The sequence below is a fragment of the Lycorma delicatula genome, chromosome 3, assembly GCF_047948215.1.
Source record: "Lycorma delicatula isolate Av1 chromosome 3, ASM4794821v1, whole genome shotgun sequence".
Classification (NCBI taxonomy): Eukaryota; Metazoa; Arthropoda; class Insecta; order Hemiptera; family Fulgoridae; genus Lycorma; species Lycorma delicatula.
Genome location: NC_134457.1, coordinates 120,378,992 through 120,406,454, shown reverse-complemented (window position 1 = coordinate 120,406,454; position 27,463 = coordinate 120,378,992). Strand labels below are relative to the sequence as shown.

Here is a 27,463-nt window from a genome sequence, read left to right as displayed (position 1 = left end):
TAAATGTAATGATTGTGATGATATTTATATAGGAAAAACAAGTAGATCCTTCAAAACTAGATTGCTTGAATATTACATAAATAACAAAAATAATAGATTAAGATTATCTAATAAGGCAGACCATCTAATAAACAATAAACATTTTACTTCTTTTAATAACACAAATTTATATATTAATAAAGATGACAAACTTAAACATATTAGCAAAATATTACATATATAAATACAATAACATCTCAATTTAATAAACAATCAAGACAGTGTTTGAGGGTGACATTCAACTGCAACAGATAGCAGCACTTATATATCCAGTTTTCATTATTTAAAAATTTTTATTATGCAATAACAGAATTATTTCAATCATGACTGAGGATCCTGTGAAAATACTTTCATAAAAAATTAGAAAAGGCATTCGATAACGTAGACTGGAATAAAATGTTCAGCATTTAAAAAAAAATAGGGTTCAAATAAAGAGATAGAAGAACAATTCCTAACATGTACAGGAACCAAACAGCAACAGTAACAATTGAAGAACATAAGAAAGAATCCGTAATAAGAAAGGGAGTCCGACAAGGATGTTCCCTATCTCCGTTACTTTTTAATGTTTACATGGAACTAGCAGTTAATGATGTTAAAGAACAATTTAGATTCGGAGTAACAGTACAAGGTGAAATGATAAAGATGCTATGATTTGCTGATGATATAGTAATTCTAGCCGAGAGTAAAAAGGATTTAGAAGAAACAATGAACGGCATAGATGAAGTCCTACGCAAGAACTATCGCATGAAAATAAACAAGAACAAAACAAAAGTAATGAAATGTAGTAAAAATAACAAAGATGAATGTAAAAATAGGAGGAGAAAAGATTATGGAGATAGAAGAATTTTGTTATTTGGGAAGTAGAATTACTAAAGATGGACGAAGCAGAAGCATAAAATGCCGAATAGCACAAGCGAAACGAGCCTTCAGTAAGAAATATAATTTGTTTACATCAAAAATTAATTTAAATGTCAGGAAAAGATTTTTGAAAGTATATGTTTGGAGTGTCGCTTTATATGGAAGTGAAACTTGGACGATCGGAGTATCTGAGAAGAAAAGATTAGAAGCTTTTGAAATGTGGTGCTATAGGAGAATGTTAAAAATCAGATGGGTGGATTAAGTGACAAATGAAGAGGTATTGCGGCAAATAGATGAAGAAAGAAGCATTTGGAAAAATATAGTTAAAAGAAGAGACAGACTTATAGGCCACATACTAAGGCATCCTGGAATAGTCGCTTTAATTTTAGAAGGACAGGTAGAAGGAAAAAATTGTGTAGGCAGGCTACGTTTGGAATATGTAGAACAAATTGTTAGGGATGTAGGATGTGGAGGGTATACTGAAATGAAACGACTAGCACTAGATAGGGAATCTTGGAGAGCTGCATCAAGCCAGTCAAATGACTGAAAACAAAATAAAAAAAATTCAACATGTACACAATGCTTTTTGTATACTACTTCATCACAGTTTTTGGAACAGAGTGAATTTTATACATATTAACACAATGAGCTACCCATGAACATTTACTAAGGCCAAAGGCTTATATTAACTAAGAAACTCAACTTTGAGTGTCATATCAGTAACAACCACTGAAAAACAAATTAGTGAGCAGTTGTCACAATGAATCAATGTTAGGGATATTTAAAGTAATGTATATAGAACGATAATCATTCATTTAACATAATTTTAAAACAAACTTTAGAATACATGAAGTGGAAAAAATTAAAATAGTAATTAATTATGTTCCAAATCTGTTAACAAAGTTCATTGCCGTATATCTCTTTATTTTCTTTATTACTTCAGAACCATCCAATTTTTTGGCTGGTTCATATATACAAAATAACGTGGAATATTTAGAAAATTTCATAGTCTTAATGCTTCCTAATTGGTAAAATTTTAAAACTTCTGGATCAATTAAAGTAAATGAATATAAAGCTCAAGGATAAATCAATAATAATGTGAAAGTTTGGAAAATAGCTCACAAATAACACTGATCATCTTTTATATGGATTTGAATACTAGATCATGGATATCAGTGTTCTATGGTGATTGGGTTTCAATTAACTGCGCATCTCAGAAATTGTTGAGACTGTACAAGACTACACTTCACTTATACTCATACATATCATACTCATTCATCCTCTGAAGCAATACCTGACGGTGATTTCTGGAGGCTAACAGGAAAGAAAAAATAAAAATAACACTGATCACAATAATTTTGTTAAATGAGAGCGAATAACTGATTCTTATAGTATTTTTCATGCTGATTTCAAATATGAAATCAGAATTCTTCTATCAGGCTTAGTTTTTTCTAACTACCATTCTTATTTTCAGGTAGTATCATGCATGAACTCTATAAGCACAGCATTTTGTGAATGTATTTTATTGTATTATGCATCAACTAAATAGCTTTGGTTTATTTATTGCAGTCCCTTAATTGTTGTCACATTGATTTGTCAGACATTAGTCATCATAGTTATTATTTACACACTAATTAAAATTAACAAGAATGTGATTCATTCTTCCTATTTTCATCTTACTATAAACGTATCATCCACTCATTAGTTATTTCTGTCTTTATTATATTTACTTATATAAACTGTCAAACTATTTACTTATATAATCAAGTCTAAAGTCAATTTTGTTAAAAGCAATGGACAGTAATGGTGCAGGGTTTCAGTTTCTAAAATACAAATTCTCTTATGTATAATGCTAAAATAAAGGAAGGAATTTGTTGGACCACAAATAAGAAAACTAATGAGTGATCCGGTGTTTGAATGACTTGGAGGTTGCTGCATGGAAATCATTTCAAAATGTGGTAAACAACTTTCTGGAAATCATAAGGTCAGTTAACTGAAAAGAACTTGTGAGTGAATTCCTTCAAATTTACAAAGAGCTTGGATGTAACATGTCACTCAAAATCCATTTCTTACATTCACATTGGGTTTTTCCCCCAACAATCTCGGCACTATCAGTGAAGAACTCTTTCACCAGGAGATATCTACAATGGAAACACGATGCCAGGGAAAAAGGAACCCAAAAATGATTGCTAAAGAGGAAATCTATTGGAATATAAAAAAAAATCTACCTACCGCAGAAAATCAAAAAAAAAAATAGATTTTAGGTGAGTACTTTGCATGTTATGTATCGTCATATTACGTTCACCATACATTTTTTTGTTTCAAAAGAAATTTCAATTACAAAAAAACTGAGCCTGATAGAAACAATTCATTAACATATATGAACTCAGCATAATAAATATGATAAGAATTGGCCATTCACTCTCACTCTCATTTAACAAACAAAAAATTAAATTTTGTTGACCAGTGTAATTATAAACATTTTTTTACTTTTAATATTTATAGCACCTAAAACCTCTGTAATTTTGCAAAAGAAGGCTGTCCTAATCATCTGGTGTGGGGACTTGAAACTGAGATAATAGAACTCTAAAAATCTACATTCATAACAAAATTCAGATCAAAATTCATAACACAATATGAGGTTACAACAGTTTTCCGGCTGTAAATTGAGGTAGTTTAAAATGTTTATAAAAACACTTTTTAATATTAACTCATTTATTCACAATCTACAAAACACGACAGTACAATTTCAAACAATATTTGTACTTATTTTAATTTTTACTTGAGATTTTATAAATCCCAAAAGTAAATATTATTAATATTGATAATAAAAAACTTCTTTTTTTAAAATACAAAACAAGTCCATCCTTAACTTATAAAGTATTTTAATATGCTTTCTGCCGATTACCTGCCTGAATAATTACATTGCATTTAATAATTAAAAAATAACAAATCAAAATTTCAGCAATAAAATAACATTAAAAAAAAGATTGTTACACATAACAGAGCATACTCAAAAGTATTAACAGTGTTTATTGAACACTGTTTAAATCTACATATTCATACATCTCCTTAAATTCTTCAAAACTCAGAAATCGATAATACTTTTTTTCAATAGCACAAAAGATCAAACAAACCAACAACAGTTAAGGGCAGTGGTCTGGCAGTAGAATATTTATTTACACTAATAAAACAAAAGGCAGTGATATTTCCATCACGCAAATTTTATATATATATATATATATATATATAAAACATATTAGTGGAACTAAACCGCTTAACTAAAAACATTATACAATATTATATTACAAAACAATATTACTTACAATTTTTTTTAAAATTATATTTATTTATATAATAGGGCTATATATATAATAATTTGACATATATGCAAAATTCATAAATAACATATCATTAACAACATTAAGTTGAATTTAATGATTAAGTAATTTACTAAAACTGGGGAGGGACTTCAATCAAATTAATATAATATGTAAATGGATAATTGACAAATTGAAATAAATTATGCTTCAAAAATGATGTTTCTTTTTTTACTTTCAACTTTTTGAATAATATGCAATAATTTATTTTTTCATCAATATATATTCGAAATAGCCATTATTTTTATAATTTTTTTCTTAATAAATTAACTAATTAACAATATAAATAACATAAGTTGTACTAAATGTATAAATTAACTAATTACTACAAAAATGATTTAATATTAAAAACAAAATTATGTAATTTTTTTCAATTTTTATTTGGTTAACATAATTTTTGTCTACACTTTTTACAGTAATTTACATAAAAACATTTCATTAATGTAGGCCAATTTTACGCAATCAGCAGTATTCTTAAACACAAACTTCAGGGGGGGATGAACAAGTAGCAAAACTATTAGAATTAATTATCTTTTTTACATCACCTAAATCTTATAAAAAAAAACTTAAATTTCTTTTAAGTAAAAAAGATAATCTCAAAATAAAATTAAAACAAGTATATAAATAAACATCTTAAACAAAAGAATTCATGATTTCATAAAAAAAAACTCTAATCATTAAGCGCATATGAATGACATTCATCAAAATAAAACATTCTACCTATATCAGCAAAATTATTTTGTAGACGAAAGAAATTATACACACACACATACACACATAAATATATATATATATATATATATATATATATATATATATATATATATATTTAACTGTCATTAATGTATTAATAAGGTAATAAATGAAAAAAATTAAATAAATAAATAAGAAATTCTCTAAAATTTAAATAAATATATCATAACAATGAATCCGTATAATAATAACAATATGCTGAAGGTGTAAAGTGCCTTTTTATTTAAAATTAAGACAAAAGTAATGAAAATCACAAACATACTTAATGATTACTACACATAACAATAATATTATAATATAAATTACAAAATGATAATTGTAACCACAAGACCGTTTTTCTGTAAATTGAACACTATTTTTAATGGCAGTGTTTCATTTGACTTAGCCAAAGGCAGGTTTCATATGTAACATACAAGATATTCACAGAGATCGGTGTTAATATTTACTGAAATATAAAAATTATGTAAAACATGTTTTGTTTTTTTCTTGAAGTAAAAAAAAGATTAAATAGAATAACTTGATTTATTTCTACTTGAATTATGGAATGATTTGATCCAAGAAACAATACTGAAGGAAAGGCAGCCATCTATCTTACCACTGTTCTAAATCAAATTGTAAACACAAAAGATAGACATCTTTCAAACAAAATGGATCAAATTAAATAATGATAGTACTGTTTAATATTTATATTAATTACTGACAATATTACTCTTTTAAACAGTATATTATTATGATATGTCGTTATTTAAAATAAATTATAAAATACTTTATTTTGTAATTAAGAAATAAACAAATTTAAAACAATGAAATTTATTAATTGTTTCTGCTACTTCACTTTCATAAAAATAACTTGATAAGTGGGATTACAATATTATTCTATTAATAAAAAATAATGTAATATTATTAAATTTTGCATTTTAATTATTAAAATATATACTGCATTTTCTATTAAATGTAGCAGTACTTTATGCCAGCCTTCAGTTCGCTTAACAAATTTAGATTTTGTAAGCTTATCCTTATTAAATTCTAAACTGTCAAGTTCAATAACTGTCTTCTTATCAGAAACTAATAATAATGCCATTCAGTAACACATAAAAAATACTTATTATCTATGTCTATCTGTTAAATAATGTGAAATAAGGACATATCATATAATAATCAAACAATAAGTAAATAAATAACCACATGTGCAAAATACAATATTCTTAAAAGTAATTATTTATTTAATGTAAAACAAAATGTAATAAAAATTTGCAAATTATTGTAATCAATAAATATAAATTAATGATGTCATATCTAAACCTGTATGCCTCTAACAAGGGCTGTCAAATTACTCAAATATTAAAAAATAAAATAAAATTATAAATATTTTAAGATTTATCAGTAGATAACACCTAAATTATAAGCATGCAAAATTACACTGAATAATTATTATTTTTAATTATTTATATAATATTTACAGTCACATGCAAACAGAAATAACAAAAAAATTAATTGTAAACCCCTCAAAATCATATATCTGGTAGCAAAATAAAAATGATTTTCTTTAAATAAAATATTATTAAATAATGGTCTGCAACAAGCTTTTGTTTTAATTTATGACAAGTAAATCAAGTAATGGTCCCTTGGTTTGAATTTTTTTATTGCAAGTGAGCCCTGTACTACTTTTAAATACACTGACAAAAATCTTAAGTATTAATATTCAAAATGTAAACATATAAAAATATGAAAAGACTTTCAAAAATAAAAATAATTTAAAACAGATTAAACATTTTACAACTACAAAGAACAACACTTTTTAATCAGTTAATTATTAATTTAATTTTTATGATTTAGCACTTTTTTCCATTAAAAATCTAAATGTTATACATAAAACATAAAAACCATTTACATATAAAGCAGGAAGAAAAATAAAGCAAATACTGCCAAGGGACAATACACCATAAATGTTGTAACAGGTTTTTTTACCTTTTTCTTTTGTTTAATTTAACTTTATGCAAAATACTATCTTCCTTCTGACTTACAAGACTCAAAACATAATCACATAAACCTTTTTAATTACAATTATCCAAATTTCTTAAGCCTGTTTCCCCCACATGGAACACCACATTAAATTATATAAATGTACTTCCATTAAAAATACCTATACTGAAAATGCTTCAATCTTATGTGAAAATGATTATCAGAATGTCAGGTTAAAGAATTATATATATATATTAAAAGTAAAAAATACTCATAATTGAAAACCGTTTTAATTTATAAAAAACCAACATAAAAAGATAACAGAATTAAATAAAATGTACTTTTAAAATCTTAACCCCAATCAAGTACTACAATGTGTATTAAAAAAAAGAAGCAAAACAACAATAAATTGCAAAAAACAGTTTTCATTTTTACAATTTAATTATAAAGGTAACTAATTATGAGAAAAAAATTATTCCAAAATATTTACCTGTATAAAAAAAAATTCAGTCAACATTGTTGCTAATGTCAAATAAAAATACGAAACAATCAAAATGATCAAATCCTGTTCCAATTACACATTTCTAAACATGCATTCAGTTTTATACACAAAATTAAAAAAAGAATATTACAATATTTATTAATAACACTCATAAGCTAACTAATAATTCTTTACAAATTAGCATTACTATTTAAAAAAACCCAGGTACATTGATGATAAAATCATTTGCCAAAATAAAGGCCAAATAATCTTTTCATAAACAGCAGGTTTCTATAGATAACCTAACTTCACCATGGATACACTAACTGGCAGTGGAAAACTTTCTCCTTCAAGGATATTTTCCTATAATATTCTTCACTGCTCAAATGACCATTACATCTTGTTTGATATAATGTAATTAAATTAAAACTGAATTGTCTCTAAATTATAACAACAAATTAAAATGATCGTAGGTAATGTTAGCACCATGGCTCCCCTTTTGGTGTAGCAGAATGATGCCAGTCCCATGCTTTTCCCTTGGGACGAAATTTTCCCTTATGGTGGAAGAATTTTTTCTTAAAATGATGATCAGATGGTGATCTTTGATAGCGTAATGGTACTGAAGGAGCAAGTGCAGGTGGTGGAGGGCTAGGAGGTGGCACAGGTGAATAAGGACCATCTAGAGGAAGTAATGGTGGAGGTGGAGATGAAGGAGAAGGTGTACGAGGTGGCCCCGGTTCCAATATCGGAGGTGAATCACAAGGCCTATACAAACGAGGCATCTTTGGACCAGGACTCGAATGTTTTGTTGGTAATGGAGGTGGATCTCCATGGCCTATTCCACTATCAGGACTGGTATTACAACTTGTATTACCACCTTCTGTGCTCCTTCGTCGTTTGTCCAACTCAGTAGATGCAAACGCTACCAACCTATCAAATCCACTACTAATCTTGTCTTGCCATTTGTCATGTCCTGTGAAAACAAAATAAACATGTATAAATATAATTTTAAAAAAGATCAAATAAAAAAAATAATATCTACTCAAAACATCAATTATACATTTAAACATAAATACAAAAAAAAGAAAGAGCAACAAGTAATACTGAACAAAAGAGTTGGTAGACTGGTAGTGGCTAAACAGCAATTTTTAATCGACTAATAGTAAAAATGTATGAAATGTTTAATCTTTTAGAATAAAACATCAGTCTCCTATTTACAATTAATTACCACCAGCCTTGTAAGAACTTGAGTGTTCTTGAACACTTTTAAGGCTTATGCAAAGAAAAAAAGATGGACTAGATTCTCTACTAAGCTCTTAATAAACCATTAAACATTACAATATGAATTTATATCCTATTAATTATTACTATAATGATGACAATTTTACACTAGATTCCAAGTGAGAATAAGGTGATGGGAGGGGAAGAGAATCTATGAAGAATCTAAAAGAATAGGCTACAAGACAAGTAAATTATTCTCTATAAAGTTCACACAGATAAATCCAGAAGTATGATAGTACATCTATGCAGATGATACTTTAAAAAATGATTAAGTACAAGCTTTGAAGGAAAGGGAAGAAGTTCAAGAAAACAAAGTTCAAGCAACAGCAATTAAAGAAAAGCTAGAAAACTGTTACCACACAGATCTGAATATTGCCTGGCCTGTAAGACTAGTGCTATAGCCACAGGTGAAAATATAAAAAAATACAGTATTTTTACAGGATAAAACAATTTTTTCAACAATGATTGATGCCAATGTGGTAACTAGTGTACAACATTGGGTAGCATTTTGTAACATAAAACTCATTAACAGTTGTATGTGAATGAAATTAATTTGTAAGCCATCAATAAAGTAACATGCTATACTTGCACTACCCATCGCGAGTTAGAGCATAGAATATACTGCTGAAATGGAAGCTGATTATACACAGCTAACTGCTTCTTATTTCCTACTTTTATGTTATATTATGTTACAAGAACTGAAAGTGTAGCATTCATGTGGAGCAGAGAACATGTTGTATAATATACATCATTCAGATTCACATCTGTTATTTTGTCAGAACAATCACAAAACAGTACCACCGTTCTCTCAATGCTATACAATCTTCAAACCTTAGTTTTCAGTTGCTAAAAAGTAAAATTAGCACAATGTGGTAATCATTTGTAAACCACATGTTCATCACAGGAAATGCTGTTAAAACTGCTTTACTCAATGGCCTTAGCATTTTCTTGCAACAGTGTGGGAAGCACTTGCACACACCAAACATATAAATGTAGCTCTGAACAAATCCACTCCAAATAGAAACCAGATATGCTTGAGAGTAAAACCAATCCTTTGGCTAGAAATGCATCTCTATTGTACAATTATCCCACTACTGCCAGACAATCAATTTATTACTACCTAATTTTATTAGTAAAATGACACTGTTCAGCACAAAGCTAACTGCATATTATTATGAAGTGAAACAACCTAAATTGATATGATTTTGAATCCTGAGAGTAATCTATAAACAGTCTGGTTAAGTGGAATTAACTGAGTGTCTGTGGAGAGATTAAAATTTTATAGCATTTACTCTGCTGCTTGGAATTGGGAGAGCTGATAAGCAGACAGATGTGATTATAATAACTGGCAAAGTTACAAAAGCTGCAGAATTAGTCCCAGACAGAGAATAAGGAAGGAAATAATTTTATCTAGAAATTGTAATTATCAACTTACAAAAAATCAAAACAAAGAAAAATTACAAAATAATTTTTATTTTTAAAAAACACTAATAATTAAACTGATATTGATTTTAATATAAAAACATCGAAAAGGAAAATTTTCTGATCAAACAATTCAAGTGATAGTAAATTAACACCAGAAATTAACAATTTCAACTAAATAAACATAAGAATAAGTGTTCAAATTAAATTGAAAGAAAAAATATTACACCAAATCTACTAAACCAATAAGAAAAAACTAATAAAAAAATAACTGATAAAATTATTTTTCATAATAGTTATATGTTAATACCTTATTAGCCATCAGTGCTTAAGACCAAAAATTGAAAAAAAAATTATTTATTAATTTTGTAATTAAGATTTTCAGTAATGAAAAATATATCTATTAAACTTTTACTTTATTTTCTTATTTTAATCGATAATCATCTTTGCTAATAAACTATAATATGTGCTAATATTGGAAGCAATAATAAAACACGCAAGTTAAATAACAAATATTTATTTTGTAATGACTAACATGTGTAATGTATGTTATCATGCAAAAAAAAAATGGTAAGATTGATTATGTGTTAAAAAGTATTTGGAATTTTCAGTATTACACAAAGGATCACACATAAAGCTAAACTATTTTATAAAAAAATAGTACAACAGTATGTGACATTGAAAACATTCACATGATTAATATTTAAACTTGCATACAACCACCAATTTAGCACTTTGAAGCCTAACCCTCAGTATATAAAAATGCAAACAACCAAAGCCAAAGCATAGTTCAGGGCATGCTATTTAATTCCATACTAAAGAGTCACTCTGTATGTTCTTATTATCTGCCTCTTTAGAATAGTATACTACTTCACTTTCTTTCAGTATTTAAGATAAGTTTTACATATTACTGTGCTTAGGTTAGGATTTTGTTGGTTTTCTATAATATTCAATATGCCAAACTTTTAAAACTGATTAGTGCATATGTTTTTTTTTCTAATTTTCTAATATCGTTTAAGTACTTATATATTAAGGCTCAGTTTATAAATTTTTACTTAAATATCTTGAAATCTTGCAAAGTTATTAAGACACAAGGACTGCGTGTGGCCCAAATAACAAGGCTTCAAAGTGTTAAAATTTTACAAAAGTCAACTTGAAGCAAAAATGATTTATAGTAAATCTAAAAGGCAGTATATATAATCATGTTTTTAGCTAACTCTAAATTTTCTTGTGACACTACTTTAAGATCTAGCAGATATTTTCATACTAGTTCTAATACATGAAAAGACCTGGTGATATCTTCCATACCAAGCAAGAGCTTCTTTAAATAAGTTGCATATAATGTGCAAATACTCGCATATGTGCAATAAAAAAAGTAAGCAATTTTATTGAATTAGCAAACAAAATAATATGCTTGACATCAAGAAATGTATCGAGCATAGAAAATTTCCCAGTACAGTGAATGGTGGAGGTGGAGGGCTTGAGGTTAGTGGCTTGCATAGAAAAACATAACTCCTATATTATTAGGTGCACTCTAAGCAGAAAGTGAATAAGCTGACAATTAATTTATAAAAGAGTAATGATTAACCAAAAATAACAAAAGAATAAGCATCTTTAGCAATTAGAAAAGTTGATACAGTAAACATTATCCCAGAATGGTAATTCTCTCTTCAAAAAGCTGTCTGCTTAGTACACACACCTGAAGTTCAATCAAGTTAATAACAAATCTGATTACAATGGTTCAGAGATACTGTGACACTCTGCACATCCTTTCAGACCAACTCTAAGTCTATGTAATACTAACTATTTACACAAATTGCTGTACAGCTTCTTCTTACAACTGAAAAATCGCACTTACAGCAATTAGTACATTGACTTACATCAATAACACAAACCAGTTTTGGTTCTGTAAATGCTTATGAAAGCATGTACATAGTTATTTACATCCCAAAATGAACATAAAAACCAATAAATACACATTTATGTACATAGAGTCTGAAAAGATAAACCACATTGTGGTTTAAGGTTTGTGTATAAGGGCAGTGAACCCCTTATAATGAACACAATGTGGTTTTCTTATGTGTCAAATAATATACTTACAACAAATAAAGATTACTCTTTGATACAGAGCAGTCACAGTTCAATGACTTATATGGGGAAAAGGAATATTATTCTTTCGAGTGAATATATAGTAAAATTAATTATAAGAGAATTTATTAAGTAATCTAGTTTACATATTTCCCACAACAGACATGCTGAGATTTTATACCAAACATGAATTTGTAAGCTTAGTAAATGATGTTATTAGGGTATATAACAGGTTATTTCATAAAAAATAAAAAACTACCAGAAATATCTAAATAATACATTCATTTATTATTCAGCATACTCAGCAAGTTAAGTAAGATTTTTTTTTTTTGTATACAAATAGTATAAGTACTTCAGAACTAATACTTCACAAATGCATAAAAAATTATAACAGTAAATCACATGTCTGAGGAAAGAAGTTTTTATTTTCCTACCTTAACACTTTGGACTGATCATTTCACAAGTGATTGCCCCTGAATGAATTAAACTGTGATATCATAATGGCATGACAGCTAAGGCATCATCCACCCATACAAAACATCTCATCATGAAGCTTCTGGTAAGGAGTTTATTAATATATAACACAGTCCAGATAATAAATGCACATTCTCAAATACGACTATTAAATTTTATAAATCTATAATAAATTTGGGCTACATAACAAATTCAAGTATTATTTTATTTATATCAGAAGTACAACTCTTGATGTTAAATGAAATTTAGAAGAATAAATAAATTAATTAAAATCGTAAACAATTAAAATAATACAAACTTCTAATGCAGAAGCGCAGATTTAAAAATCCACAAAAAATCTGGAGAGCATGTAACCAAAAATGACTTACAGAATGGCAATATGAGTGCTAGTGAATTACTGTAAACTGTTCAAAATCTTTTCAACATGCCTAAAAATTAAACCAGAGCTAAAGAAATATATAAGAATAATGACTAAGGTGTCAAGCAATCAATTGTAAATGTTCAATTGAGACCTAAGGTGTCAAATGTATAAATAAATATTTTAATAACCCAGAGACAGTCTCTCTAAGGGTTAATTGTCCCCTTTCTCTCTCTTTCCTTTTATTGCTATTTCCTCAAGTAAGTATCATGGGAATTCTATCAGCTCTCAGTTCCTTCAGTGGTGCCATGCTGGCACCACTGAAGGCTGACAAGATGCCCATATCTTTACTAAAGCTGATGGATGGTAACTCTGCCTGTGGCCTAAGGAACTGTCCTTAAATAAGGTTTCCTACCTGAGGGAAAAGGGTTGTACAAATACCCAAATTAGCAGCTAAGCTATCAATCCAGTAAAGCCAAGCCTTCTACTCCTCATAAAATCTTAATCTAGTAAAGTCAAGTCAACCCTTCTATTTCTCCTAAATATTAACCTAAGAAAAAATTAATCTCGAACCTGCTAAATCAGTATTTTTATCTAATGGCAAAAGTTGCAACTACACTTGTCAAAAGTTTTAAAAACATCCCTTTTCAGGAAAATTCAGGAAGTACAGTTCCAGACTTCCTATAATAATGGTGTAAATAAAATTTAAAAATTCAATACTTAACTGTCAAAAATCTTTCAGAATGATATTTCAACAGAAGTGGAATGTTATTACACAATATCTTTAATACAATCTATTTTAAAAATAGAAGAAACGAAGAAATATAGAGATAAGACGTGTCTTACTTGATAGCAAGACATGCAAATTACCTGTCATAGTGGAGATAACAATATGAGTTTATTGCTTTAAAGTAATATAACAAAATTGCAAATAACATTACTTTCTTCAGCCGTCAAAACTACATAAAATTTAATTGTACTCAATAGGTGTTACCTTTGTTAAATCATTTCAATCTCTAAAATGACAACAGGTCATTTCATGAATTAAATTTTAATGTTCATCAATTAATACTTGCAATAGTATTGTGCAACAATAAAATGGCCACAGAACATACAAATTATTTGAAAGCTAAGGAATATCTAAAATATGTTCCTTCTAACATAATATTGTTACTGGGCAGAAAAGATTTTTGATAAATAATAAACTTGCATTCTTATATACACAATTGAATATTTCTTTCAAATTTAAAACATAAATATAATTGTAAGTGAGAATTTTTCACTTTACTACAATAAACAGTCCTCTTGAATAAAACTAAAATTTCTTAAATATATAACTTTTCAAGAAAATTATTCAAATTGTTAAACTATTTATCAACATAGCTCTTACTTTTAAAACATCAATTTTTTATTAAATGTAAATGTTCAATGTAAATGAACTTGATTTCATGAGATGTGTGGTACAATAATCCAAACTACTAGGAACCTTACTAACAACTACAACTTACTGAATGAAACTATCATTAAACTCTTGCTACTAGGCTCAGCAGCCTAGTAGCAAGAGTTTTTATATTTTATTATAAAAAATTAATGAAATTAGCAAATAACTATAAAAAAGTATTTTTGTTTATATAATTTCAATTCCATTAAATTTTTCCCACATGCACAACAGGACTTGCAAAATGATTAAGTATAAAAGCAGGTATGTAGATGCACATTCTTAGCATATGCACATGCTTACAAATATTAGGCTTGTCATATACGAGAATGTGTGCAAAATAAAGCACGCACAAACTGTGATGCGCTTAATACAATCTGTGACGATTTTACATTAAAAAACAAATTTAATTGGAAAATTAATCTTTTTCCTAGTTAATATTATTTTTAGTCATTTTTTGACATGCAACTTTCATAACATTATATTTAATTATTACATTCCTTATAATAATAAGTAATTATTATCCGAGTGCCCAAGTTATTTACAGTTAGCACTTCCCTTCCCAGGTGGGAGGTAAATATTTTAACAGTAACAATTCCGTAACACTGCTGATTCCTGACAACCATTTTGTTGTTTGGTTTTAATCAAAAACAAATCACGGCTTGGCAATCCAGATATGTAACAAGCTAAAGGAATGTTCACTACATAAGCAAGGGATACCAGCTGCAATAGATATATGGAATACATGAAGCAATTAATCAATTGGTCTATAGTATTCTGTTCATTAAAATTTCTAAGGAAAAAAAATTATTTTCACCATTCATTCTCACTGATTTTTAATGCCACCTATCACATAGAAAAACTGATATTTGTTATGAACACCTAAATGCTAGTTTTCCTCAGTCTAAAAAATATATAAAAGTGTATGTAAACTTTCATTCACTAATTAAAATTTTACATATAAAAGATTTTTTAAAAAAATGCCATAGATTAACTAAAAAAGATATTAACAACTGAAATTGACAGCAAAGGGCTAAATTAACAAAAATAAATAAACAATTACAATTATAAATCTTATTTTTGGCAGAATTTATCAGTGTACAGATTTATATCACCTACCGATAAAAAATATTACAGTAAAACCTCCTACTGTAGACATTTTTCAAGGAAAATGTTTTAAAAAATTAATTTATACTGCCGTACTTTCTACTTTACTAAGAATAATATTTCTGTTCAAACAATCAGTAAGGTATTTTATGTTTCATTAACAAAGTTAAATTATTGTTTTGTTTACTAATTTCATACCATTATTAACCTACAAATCCCTAACTCCATGAAAATTTTAAAATGTTATTTTACAATTTTATACACAAGTAACCATCAGCAATATTTGAGTCAAAATTTTTTATTTATGTTATGAACAGAGACTCAGTTTAACACTTGGATATATCTGTTTTAAATAATAATCATAATAATTTTTTCCACTGGAGAAGGAATATTACAATGGTATTATCTATCGGCAGAAAAATATACATACAATTAAATATATACAAATAATTTTTAAACCTTAAATTTAATTCATTATTTAGACAACCCTATGTAATCCTTCTAAGAATGGCCTTTTCTATTATGTACTGCTAAAATAATATTTTAGCTTATCTCACAGTAGTTTTTAAAAACTATATGTTAACAAGTTTCAATCTTGAACCATTTTATAATTAATGTATGAGTTTATAAAGAAAAAAATAACTTTATAATTATAATGAAATTTTTTGTGGTTGCCGAAAATTTTCTGTACTTTTTCAATTTTCCTATGTTGAGTTTCAGGGGAAAAAATTCTTCTCTCATTTCATTTATTAAATGTGATTCAGAATAAAATTATCTAGACACAGAATGTTTTAAGTATAAATTTCAGAAAAGTAATAATAAATAAACAAATGCAAACAAGTACTGCCAAGCCGGTTTTTATTTCAATTAGTATATTCATACAGGATCATTAAAAAGTAATGGTGAGATTCCACACATTCAAAACTTCATAAATGGTAATATATCAGAACTGATTCAAGCATGGAAAGTGAAGAAAAATTATTTTCCGATGTACAAGAGGCAAACACAGCACGACTGTTAAGATGTGCCAGTGAATACAGCCATACAGTCCATAGTCCTGGAATACAGTCCATAGATGTCAATATACCAAACACAAATAAAATATGGACTGTGTGATAAAATATACACTACATTCTAGGATATAAATGACTGAAATGAAATATACGAGGTTTGATTAAAAAAATACACAGAATTTTTAAATTGCCCAAGCTGTTGAAGTCAGTCACATTTTTTTTTTGTGATGTTAGTACACTTATCTGTATTATGTTAAATTGGTAGTCATATCAGATGCTTAGTTTATTGTTGGCTGTCAAACAGGTTAAATGTATTTTGGTATGGTTGGCTATTCTTAACTTGTGATAAAAACAGAACAAGAATATGCATTAAATTTTATTTAAAGAATGGAATAAAGTGCAGTACTGTATTCAAAATGTTGAATATTGCTTTTGACAATTCTTCAACAAATAAAACAAGAATTTACAAGTAGTACAAACATCTCCAAGAGGGGCATGAAGACGCTGAAGATGACAAATGCCTTGGATGTTGCAGCACATCAACAACCAATGATAACATCAAAAGTGTGAAGAAAATGATTACAACAATTTCCAAATCACTAGGTTTCTGATGATGTTGATGTATCATTTGGCTCATGGCAAGCAATTTTTTCAGATGTTTTGGCCATGAAACATGTGGCAGCAAAATCTGTTTCAAAATTGTTGACTTTCGACCAAAAGCAGTGCCAAATAAACATTTCTCAGGAGTTGCTGAATGAAGTGAACAATGATCCAGAACTCTTCAAACTGGTCATAACTGCTGATGAAACATGGATGTGTGGGTATGATGTTGAAACTAAGGCCCAATCGTCCCAATGGAAGCTTCCTGAAGAGCCAAGACCAAAAACAGCTCATCAAGTTCAATCGAATGTGAAGGTTCCGATCACTGTGTTAAATTTCAACAGCTTAGTTGAAATCGTTCATGAGTTCTTACCACCAGGTCATACGGTCAATAAGGAGTGGAAGTTCCTTGCAGTTTGTGTGAAGCAATCTGAAGAAAACGCCTGAATTTGTGGCAAAACAATTCATGACAAGTGCACCATGATAATGCGCACCTGCTCATACTTTTTGATGCGAATGCTTTTTGTTAATTTTTGACCAAAAACAACACTGTTATGATACCTTAGCCTCCATATTGGCTGGACATGGCCCCCTGTGACGATCCTATTCCCCAAGCTGAAAAGAACCATGAAAAGATGAAGTTTTGCCAACACTGAAGAGATAAAGACAGAATTAGTTGAACGAACTAAATGCCACACCGAACACTACATTCCAGAGGTGCTTCGAAGATTGAAGAGAGCATTGGCACAAATATATTACATCTGACAGAGTACTTTGAAGGTAATAAAATCAATAGTGATGACAGAATCAAGTTTTAAAAAAAAAACTAGTTCTGCATATTTTTTTATCAAACATGGTATTGGATCAAGGAAATTCTTCTCAATGAACATATCCATAAAGCAACAGCTTAAATGGTTTCATGACATGGGAAGTATAAACAAGCACATATCCTCAATCTGACCAGTTATTTTATATTAACATTCAGGGGATTAGATTTTTAAAAAAAGTGTAAAGTCAAAGATCTGTTGCTTGTGATTTACAAAATTTTAAAATTACAAATAGAATAGAGAATTAAAAATTTCACAGAGTACAAATCAGAATCTCTTACACACTGTATCTGTACGTATGTAAAATTCTTGTTACAATAGATTTCAATGTGATGGATTTCTAATTTCTTAGATTTATAAAAATTATAATATTCAACTTTTTTATGCCTATACATGTATATGAAGTTTTTCACGTTAATTGAGTGTAAACCATAAAAACTGTAAATTCTAAATATTTAAACAACTAAATATGCTTCACAAGAAAATCCTGCATTCTTGCTGAATGTATGAATGCTGATAATACATGAATGTAATAATAAAATAACTAAAAAGATATTTACACAAAACATGTATGCTATTCTCTCAGCGACCAAAAACCTATATCCAATACTACACCTGTGCATTGTTTATGAACACAAAAATATTTTTGAAAATAAGTAAATCTTTCTGTAAAAAAGTCAAAAGTAGCTGAAATGCAAAATACAGCTAATACTGACCACACCTTAACAACAATACAATTCAAAGAAAACAAGCAACTTGTATTTCACAACAGTGTTCAACAAGGAGCAAGACATTTTGATTTTGAAGGAAATCCAATTAACATACAAATGAATTGTAAAGAAAAATACAAATAATTCTAGGCTACAAGAAATATTTCTGTTGAACTTGATGAATATAATTTAGAAAAGTAAATCTCTTTTTCTTGTAGAAAAAGTAAATTTAAAAGCCATGTAATGTGCACTCTGTAAAAAAAAATTGCAAAAAAATAAAATAAAATTGTGTAGTACCAGAATAAATATCATTCTAAATCAATTATTCATGTCACTTATGAATAATTTTTTACTGTCATTTCAGTAAAAAAATTAATATAATGCTGTTCACAAAGAAAATACATTGCAATAACTACATCCAATATGAACTATGATCTAAAAGTAGACCGTGATTTAAAAAAAAAAAGTTTATCTTGTTAAAACTAATTTCAGAATATTTTTGCTTGAAGTGCAGAGGTGATTTTTGTAGAGTATGGCTGGTGCATATATTGTATTAAAACAATGCATTAATACAGATACATTAATTGTAATAATACTTTAATATTGTCAAAAGAGAAATATTTTAGGTTTATAATTACTAAAGTTATAAAAGAAAAAACACTTCACCAATATTTTTAAGTAGTTCTTATTAATATTAATTTACTAAAAATCACTATTGTCTATTAATAGGAGGTTTTCCTGAAAATAAATAAATGCAAAACAAGAATATAATATAATCGTTTGATGCTATTAAATTTAATAAATTAAAAAAAAAACAACTAAAAATTTCATCAATTTGGTTTTCTGAATTTATTCAAATTGTATCAGAAAACAAATAGTTAAATTATCCCAAGATTTAATTCATCACAAAGGATTGGACACACTTTTGTAAAGAAATAATAAATGTTATAAATTTAGTCTGGTGAAGAACATCCAAAAGTTTAGTCTATAATAAACCTATTTTTATCTTAAGGCAAAATATACAGCATTCATCCATTAATCCTAACCAAATACAAATTACAAAGAAAAGCTGTACTGACAGCAACAAGTAATGTAATAGCCTCTAAAATTACATACTGCTGAGATCAACTGGTATTAATTCTTACACAAAATGCTTACCATCTAAGAAAAACTGTTATTGTGGCAAGCCAGCTCTGCCAGCAGATTTGAGTAATTAAAATTATTAAGAAAGCTAGCTGTAGTTAACTGTAATAGTACTCACCTGTTAATGCAGCGAGCTCAGCTGTTATAGTTTCATTACGTTTTCATTTAGTGTTTGACACTAATAGTGAAAAATGAAGAATGCGGGGTTCTGTGCTTTGATGGATTGCCTGGGGACAGACGGGGTTGCAAAGCAAGAGGTCAGACACCACTACCTCTACTACCATGCTAGTTGAGGAGCAACTTTCAAAAAGGTACAATTTTATAGAAGTAATGTATCCTTTATAATTGTGAATTTATATAAAAAAGTGTTTTTTGTTATTGATGTAAGTGGGGGAAAAAATTAAATATTTAATACTTATCAATATCTGAAATTAAAATTTAAGAAAGTATAAAATAAATTCTATAACAAATAATACAAAGGAACACTACTAATCTCCAGGTCAAAAAGAAGACTTTTTAAAAATTATATTAACACTACAAATCCCAGTTCTATTTAAGATTAGTATGTTAGTAAGTAACTGGCTAAAATTGCTTTATAAGTATTTTACAAAACCACCATTATACTTTAAAATTTAAAAAAAAAAGTGTTACTCAAGAAGTTAACTTAGAAATCTATATTTTTAAAAAGTATCATACAGAATTATTAACAGTTTAAATCTCATCAAATATATATATATAAATAACATTTATGAATATTTAAAAATTTCTCTTTAAAATTAAAATGAAAATTTTCCATATTAAATATTTAAAAAAAATACTATTAATCAATAATAATAATAATAATAAAACATTAACAATTACTCATCATAAAATATTATTATTATTATTATTTAGCTTTATAGAAAACATTCAACTAGTACAATCCAGATTGAATCCATTTAAAGGTGTAATAACTTTTCACAAGATTTGAATGTACTTTTAAAAAGAATTAAATTACATTCACTGACTCTGGAACAGTCAGTAAACTGCCAACCTGTAATTAAGTTGACAGTATACATACAGTATGAATTAAACAAACATTTTGTTTCCATTATTGTGAAAGAAAGTTAACTGAAAAATGTTATAATTTAAATAATTATTACTACATGCAATTACACTTTTTCAATAAATAAAAAGGACACATTTTTTTTGAAATGCAGCTCCTCAACATCACAAAAAATAAATAAATAAATAAAAAGGCACAAAGAAAAAATATTAATAAAAGAAACTAAATTAAATTAACATGCATCATGACAATAAATAAATAAAAATAAAATATTTTTAAGAATACATAAAAATAGTAAAATATAAAATAGAATAAAAAATAAAAATAAACAGTTATGTAAGTGACACACATAAAAGAGAAAAAAAAGGACTAACTATTTCAAATAAGGGGGGAAATCACTGGAATTACGTCAATTTTATCTGCTATGATACATAACTATGCAAAAGAACAAGAAACAGAAATGCAAACATTCTGTAAGGGCGAGTTAAAAATCAACATTTAACCAAGTATTTCTGATGAGAGCTAACAAAAAAAGGGCCTAACTGTCCACAAAACAATTTTTTAAATTCTAATGGAGGATATAGAACTGTAATTTAAATCCTAATTGGAAATAAAATTTTCTAACTGAAAACTAAACTATCTTAATATTAAACTGGTTAATAATTAAATTAATTAATACAAACACATTATTAGAACTTTTTACAATTTCCTAACTTCAAAGTAATTTTGCTTAAAACTTATTTTAAATGACTTGAGAAAAAACAGAATTCTTTGATCAGTTGTCTTTTGGATAGTTACTTCATTCAGTTATTACATTTCATATTCTCAGAAAGTGGAAGAGGAAGATTACAGCACAAAAGTGATGATGTTTATAAAAAATTAAAGAAATTATATAATTTCAAAAAACTGAATATAAATAGACAAAATAGCAAATATTTTTTCATTGCAACACTGCACAAATACAATCAACTCATAAGAATCCTTTTACAAATTGAAAAATATACCTTAAAAAAATGTATTTATGAAAAGATTTTATTAAGTATTGGGCGAGTAAGTAAAATACAGAGAATATAAATATCTTGGAAAAGGTCACATTTGTTTTATTAATATTTAGAATTTTTTTTGCTAATTTTAAGTATCTACTTAATTACATTACATATTTTATTTTTTATATAAGTAAATTAGCTATTTGACCAATAAATGCAAATTAACCATTTGCATTCGATTAGTTTTTATTAAATGGTTTTGTCACAACATTCTGTTAAACTGAAATTAAAATAGTTTAAAGTTATAGAAAATAAAATAATTGAGGCAGCTAATGGATTATACTGTCCGTACTTGCCACAGGACACTTTGTCTTCTCTAATTTAAATAACAGATTCCGAAGGCAGAGAAAAAATGGAACAGTATATAAAAGACAAGACATCATAAGGCGTAAGGAAAAGTATCTTGAAAAATGTTTTGAAAATAACAAACATGATTTACAGGCAATCCCAAATTTAATTTTATTTATGAAGACAATAGTGACATATAACAGCAGTAAAATAAAAATTCCAAACCTATTTTACTAAGGGTAACTTAGGGTACTTACTTTTTAATTAAACATTTAAATAATTAAAAAAAAATCTCTTTTGCCTATCAGTATAAATAAAAGAGTAGTAAAATCCTTAAAAAAAATTTTAACCAATAAATTAAATAAAAAAAATTAATTGCTCATTTATTTAATTAAAATAAAAAAATAAATATATATATAAATAAAATAACATATCAATTCAGTTTGGCTTATTACATGTTGATATGTACTAGCATATCATCCCATGTATTTTTTTTTAATTCAACAACATTCAATAACTTAAGAAAAAGTTTATTATCTGAAAAAAAGATTTTAGATAATAATTACTAATTAAAGATATGAAATGTTTAAGATGCTAAAACAATATAAATTTATAATTGCTAAAACCTTTTAAACAATAATAATTGCTAAAATTTAAAATAATGATGAAACCATAATTGCTAAACTTCACCTGTTCATCCAATTTAATAAGGAAACTTGCAATCTATTAAGTTAAAATTAATTTCATAAAATTATTAAAACTTACAAAATTTCTTATTAAAGAAATTTATCCAATATCTGAAATAAATTAACTGATCACTACTTATCAGTAAACAAAATCACCAAAAATTTGTCTTAAAATTATGTAATTAAACAAAAAGTGCTTTAAATAACTTATAAGTTTAGTGTTTTGATTATAGTATACTATTACACAAATACAAATTTTTTAGCTTCAGTTATTACACAAAAAACATCACAAACTGTTAAATTATATAAGGAACACAAAATTAGAGTAAAATGATGTCTCCAAAATTTATAGGTATTTCTTCTATTTATAAAAATCTTTTGAAACCTTGTTTTCTACATTTTAACAGTAAATTGGAAATATAATGCATTTACTGGCAAGAGAATCAACAATTTAGGTTGAAATAATAAACTATAGTAATAAGTAATTTCATACTACCGACTTAAAATTTTATTTTACGCATTAATCACATGATGCGAAAACAATGCTAAACTACAAGTACTTTTTTATTTTAATAAATATTTTCTGTTTTTACAAATCAATACTTTATTTGAAGCACAAGATATTAGTTTCTCTAGATATTCTTTCACACAGTTTAATATTAATTACATAGAAAAAATGTTTTTAAAAATGATTACAAATTTCAATCTCTTTGAGAGATTGTGTACAAAAAATAAAATACTTAAATATTTCATAAAAAAAGAATAGCGTAGAAAAATAACATAGAAAGAAGCATAAATCTATACTTTTAATTTCTAAATTCCTCTCAAATCAAATTTAATAAAAATTTCTATAAAAAAATGTAAACAAACATTTTCTAATTAGGAATTCCTACTGCCAATACAACTGCTACATTTAGTAAGATAAGCTCAAATGTATGTAGTTAATTTCATTTGGTGTTGAACACTTTATTACCAGCATGCTTTGTTTAGGCACTAGTTCAGTAACTAGGAAAAAACTGATAAAATATAACTGTGCTTAACATTTGTTATAAAGCAATATAACACAGGTCTGCTACAGTAAAAATGCAATCTATCTAGTGATTTCAAGATTTTTTTTTGCGCTGAAAATGGGGAAAAATATTTAAAAAATTCTATCACTAAGGTTTTTTCACGATTCGTTGTTTTTTGTTATAATATTTTTTATGTATGAAAGACAAGAAGTTGATTTCTGAATAAAAATATAGTGGATTTAAAATAAAGAAGTTAAAAGCAGAAATAAATATACAACATAACTGTACATACAGCCACTTTCATGTTACTACATGTCTGATCATTTTCCTGTTACTGCGTGTCTGCCATCCTACCATCAATGTCTGCTATTCAAAAAAATTAAGTTCAGTACCTTTATTACAACTCTGAAGTGCATTTGTGCTATTAGTTTGTGACAAATTCATTTATTTAACTGATAATTTTTTTAATTTATATTATAATTTTTTTTATATACCTATATTTTCCAAGAAGCTATACTTTAATTTTACAAGTAATTTTTTGTAACTTATATTTTACAAGTTTTTTTTACAGTGGAAATTAGATTCCACTGGCATCAATATGCTGTGTCAATGCACCTGACTATTTCTATTTAATTTTTAGAAATTTTACTGTCAATAAACAACAAACAGACTATACAGAATTCAAAAAAGTATATTTTGCATATTTTATTGTGAAATTAGGAGACAAAGACAAATCTTGGCTCCTCATAAGATTTGTTCACTGTGTGTTGAAGAGCTTTGCCCATGGTCACAAAGAAAAAAAACTTTCTGCTTTGGAGTGCCTATGGTTTGGAGAGAACATACCAATCATGGTGATGATCATTACTTCTGTTCAATACAGAGATTCAATTTAAAAAAACAAGACTTTTTTTAATCAGCGATATGTCCTGAACCTGTTACTTCACCACCAGATAAAATACATGATATGTGATGAAGAAATGGTTTCACAGACCTGTGTTAATGAACTGGATGATAAAAATGATGATTATGGTCCTGAAAGTGATGTATAACTGTTTGTTTGAGCAATCTGAATTAAATGATTTAGTAAGGAACGTAAACCTTCCTAAATTCTCTACTGAACTTATCATCTCAAGATTAATATTCTGTTTGTTTAGTATCATTTATTTTATTTGTTTAATATTTTTCTCAGGAAGATGTATTAATTTACTGTAATAATGTACCTGGACACATGGATTCCTATGTGGCTAGGAATCCAGCAGAAACTCATTTGTGTGTTGTGATGGTTCAACTCAGTGACTGCAATTTAGATTTCAGTGACAAAATGTCAAGAACACAAACCTTCTAATGCTTGGAGTACACTAAACGAATCGCTACAAATAAAGATCATTAAGGATCATTAGTTTGGGTTATTGATATTCAATGCCTTATCGAGGCATACAGTTCAGCAGTGAAGACACTTGTGATGTTACGAAAACCAAACATGTAGATTCTGTCATTAATGACAAATGCGCATCCAACAGTGTCATTCTGTTTCTGATGCATCTGTGTATACCAGTGCATCTGAGACTGTCTTGAAGAGAAATTTGTAAAGCATTTGCTGAAAGATGATAAGAGTTGTTGATTTTTTATTATATATGGTAAGATCAAAATTAAAATTTATGGGGTCTACAGAGGATATGAATAGGGATAGTTGGGAAGACAGAAAGTGTGTCCAAATTTAAAATGTACAGCAAACACTGAGTATGAACACAAACTGGTGATGTATAATGTGGATGGTCTTCATACTGATATAAATGAGGGTTTGGGAGGACTGCTTTAAAAACTGGGTGATTTGATTATCTTTTAAGACAGGCAGAGTAAGTTGCTAGTAGCTGGTTCTGTCTATCCAAAAGTGATGGCTCACCGCAATCAAGTGTGCTTGTGATCTACAAGCGCCTGTTGTAAGGCAAAGGAAAATTTGATATACACCATCTAGATCTTAAGCAAGGTACAACAAGCCAAAGAGTAGATGCATCCATAATCCAAACGGCTTGAACAAAATAATAATAACACAACATAAATTATTGATCGGCTCCCCAATTGGTATTGCTAAGGACTCACAGCATATCAAGAATTTTGAAACATTTTGTATTCAATTGTAATTGATTGTCCATTGAGACAGACTTGCGGAATAAAAGGGTCTCACAGGCTAGAAAAGACTACACATTTTATTTTCTCAGGTGAGAAAGTGAAGCCAGCAACCTTGGAACAAGCTTCAAGGAGAGCTTTAGTACTCTGTAGTAGTCTTTCAGCTGTAGCTATTGAATGGGTCTTTATATATATATATATATATATATAAATATATAGTAAAATCATCAACAAATAAAGAACATGAGACAAGTAACTGCACACATTAACTAATATTGTTGATGACTACAGACAAAGGTGGCACTTAATAAACTTTCTTGGGGCACTCCATTCTCCAAGGTGACATGACTCCACACAGAATCTCAAACACAAATATGGAAAGATCGGTTATTTAAGAAATCCTTAATAAAAGCAAGCATATTGCCCCATGACTCCCCATTATTTAGGGTGTTAAGGGACTAAATACGTTGCCATGTCCCGCCGTACGTCTTCCTATGTCAAAGAAGATAGCATTGAGGTCCTGGAAGAGCAGAAAAGTGTTTTGGATAGCTGTTTCCAATGACAATAGATGGTCAATGGAAGATCATCCTTGGTGGAAACCACACTGTTCTGGAGATAAAAGGGCATGTTTCTCTAACTGCCATGTAGGCCTGTGGTTCACCATTCTGTATCATCAGTTTGCACAAAATGCTTGTCAAGCAGACAGGATGGTAAGCCTGAAAAACATGCTTTTGTCTTTATCAGGTTTAAGTAGTGGTACGACGGTGGCTACTGACCAGATGGGTGGGAAGACTTGTGCAGAGAACAAACCATTATAAATTCATAATAGATATTGTAGTGCCAAATTGGGAAGGTGTGACAGCATACTAAGACAGGCATTGTCAGGTCCAGGGGAGGTGTCATATGAGTTTTTTAATGTATGTGACAAGTCATTGTATATAAAGGGAGTGTTTAATTCACTGACCAAATCACCAATAGTAAACAGTAGGATTTCCATCTACACCTTATATCTCTGAAATTCTTTAGTTTATGATGATGTGAGGGACGTTGAACAAAAACAATCTGCAAAGTTTTGTAATTGTTTCTGCAATCTGAAAATTGCAGGAAGCTTCTTCCACTCACTAGACTAGTGTGAGATGGTGTCACCTACGGTTTCCAGATGTTTGTAGGATGTACCTATTAGCATTATCAAGTACCAGCGAGGTAAAAGAGGTAAGTGATCCAGGGCACTAGCACCCTAGTATCTAGATCTAAGCAGTTTTTATGTTGTCTAGATGTTTACCCCAAAAATTTATAGCATGCACCCTAATCAATTTAGATGTTTTAT

The 27,463-nt window shown here is 28.0% G+C and overlaps 1 protein-coding gene across 4 annotated transcripts in view; it reads right to left on the bottom strand.

The window, feature by feature from the left end:
* Positions 1–5,229: 5,229 nt before the first annotated feature.
* Positions 5,230–27,463, bottom strand: part of LOC142321948 (histone-lysine N-methyltransferase, H3 lysine-79 specific-like) — a 190,223-nt gene continuing 167,989 nt past the window's right edge. Inside the window, exons 20-21 of one of the 4 annotated variants that reach the window (XM_075360492.1) lie at positions 20,053–20,161; positions 8,311–8,446 (exon numbers count right to left, since the gene is read on the bottom strand). In XM_075360492.1, the coding sequence (XP_075216607.1) occupies positions 20,100–20,161 (62 nt within the window). In that variant the 3' untranslated portion in view covers positions 8,311–8,446; positions 20,053–20,099. Of the gene's footprint in view, positions 8,447–16,506; positions 16,699–20,052; positions 20,162–27,463 lie in introns of those variants that run through there. The other 3 variants (XM_075360494.1, XM_075360490.1, XM_075360491.1) reach the window with 3 other exon arrangements.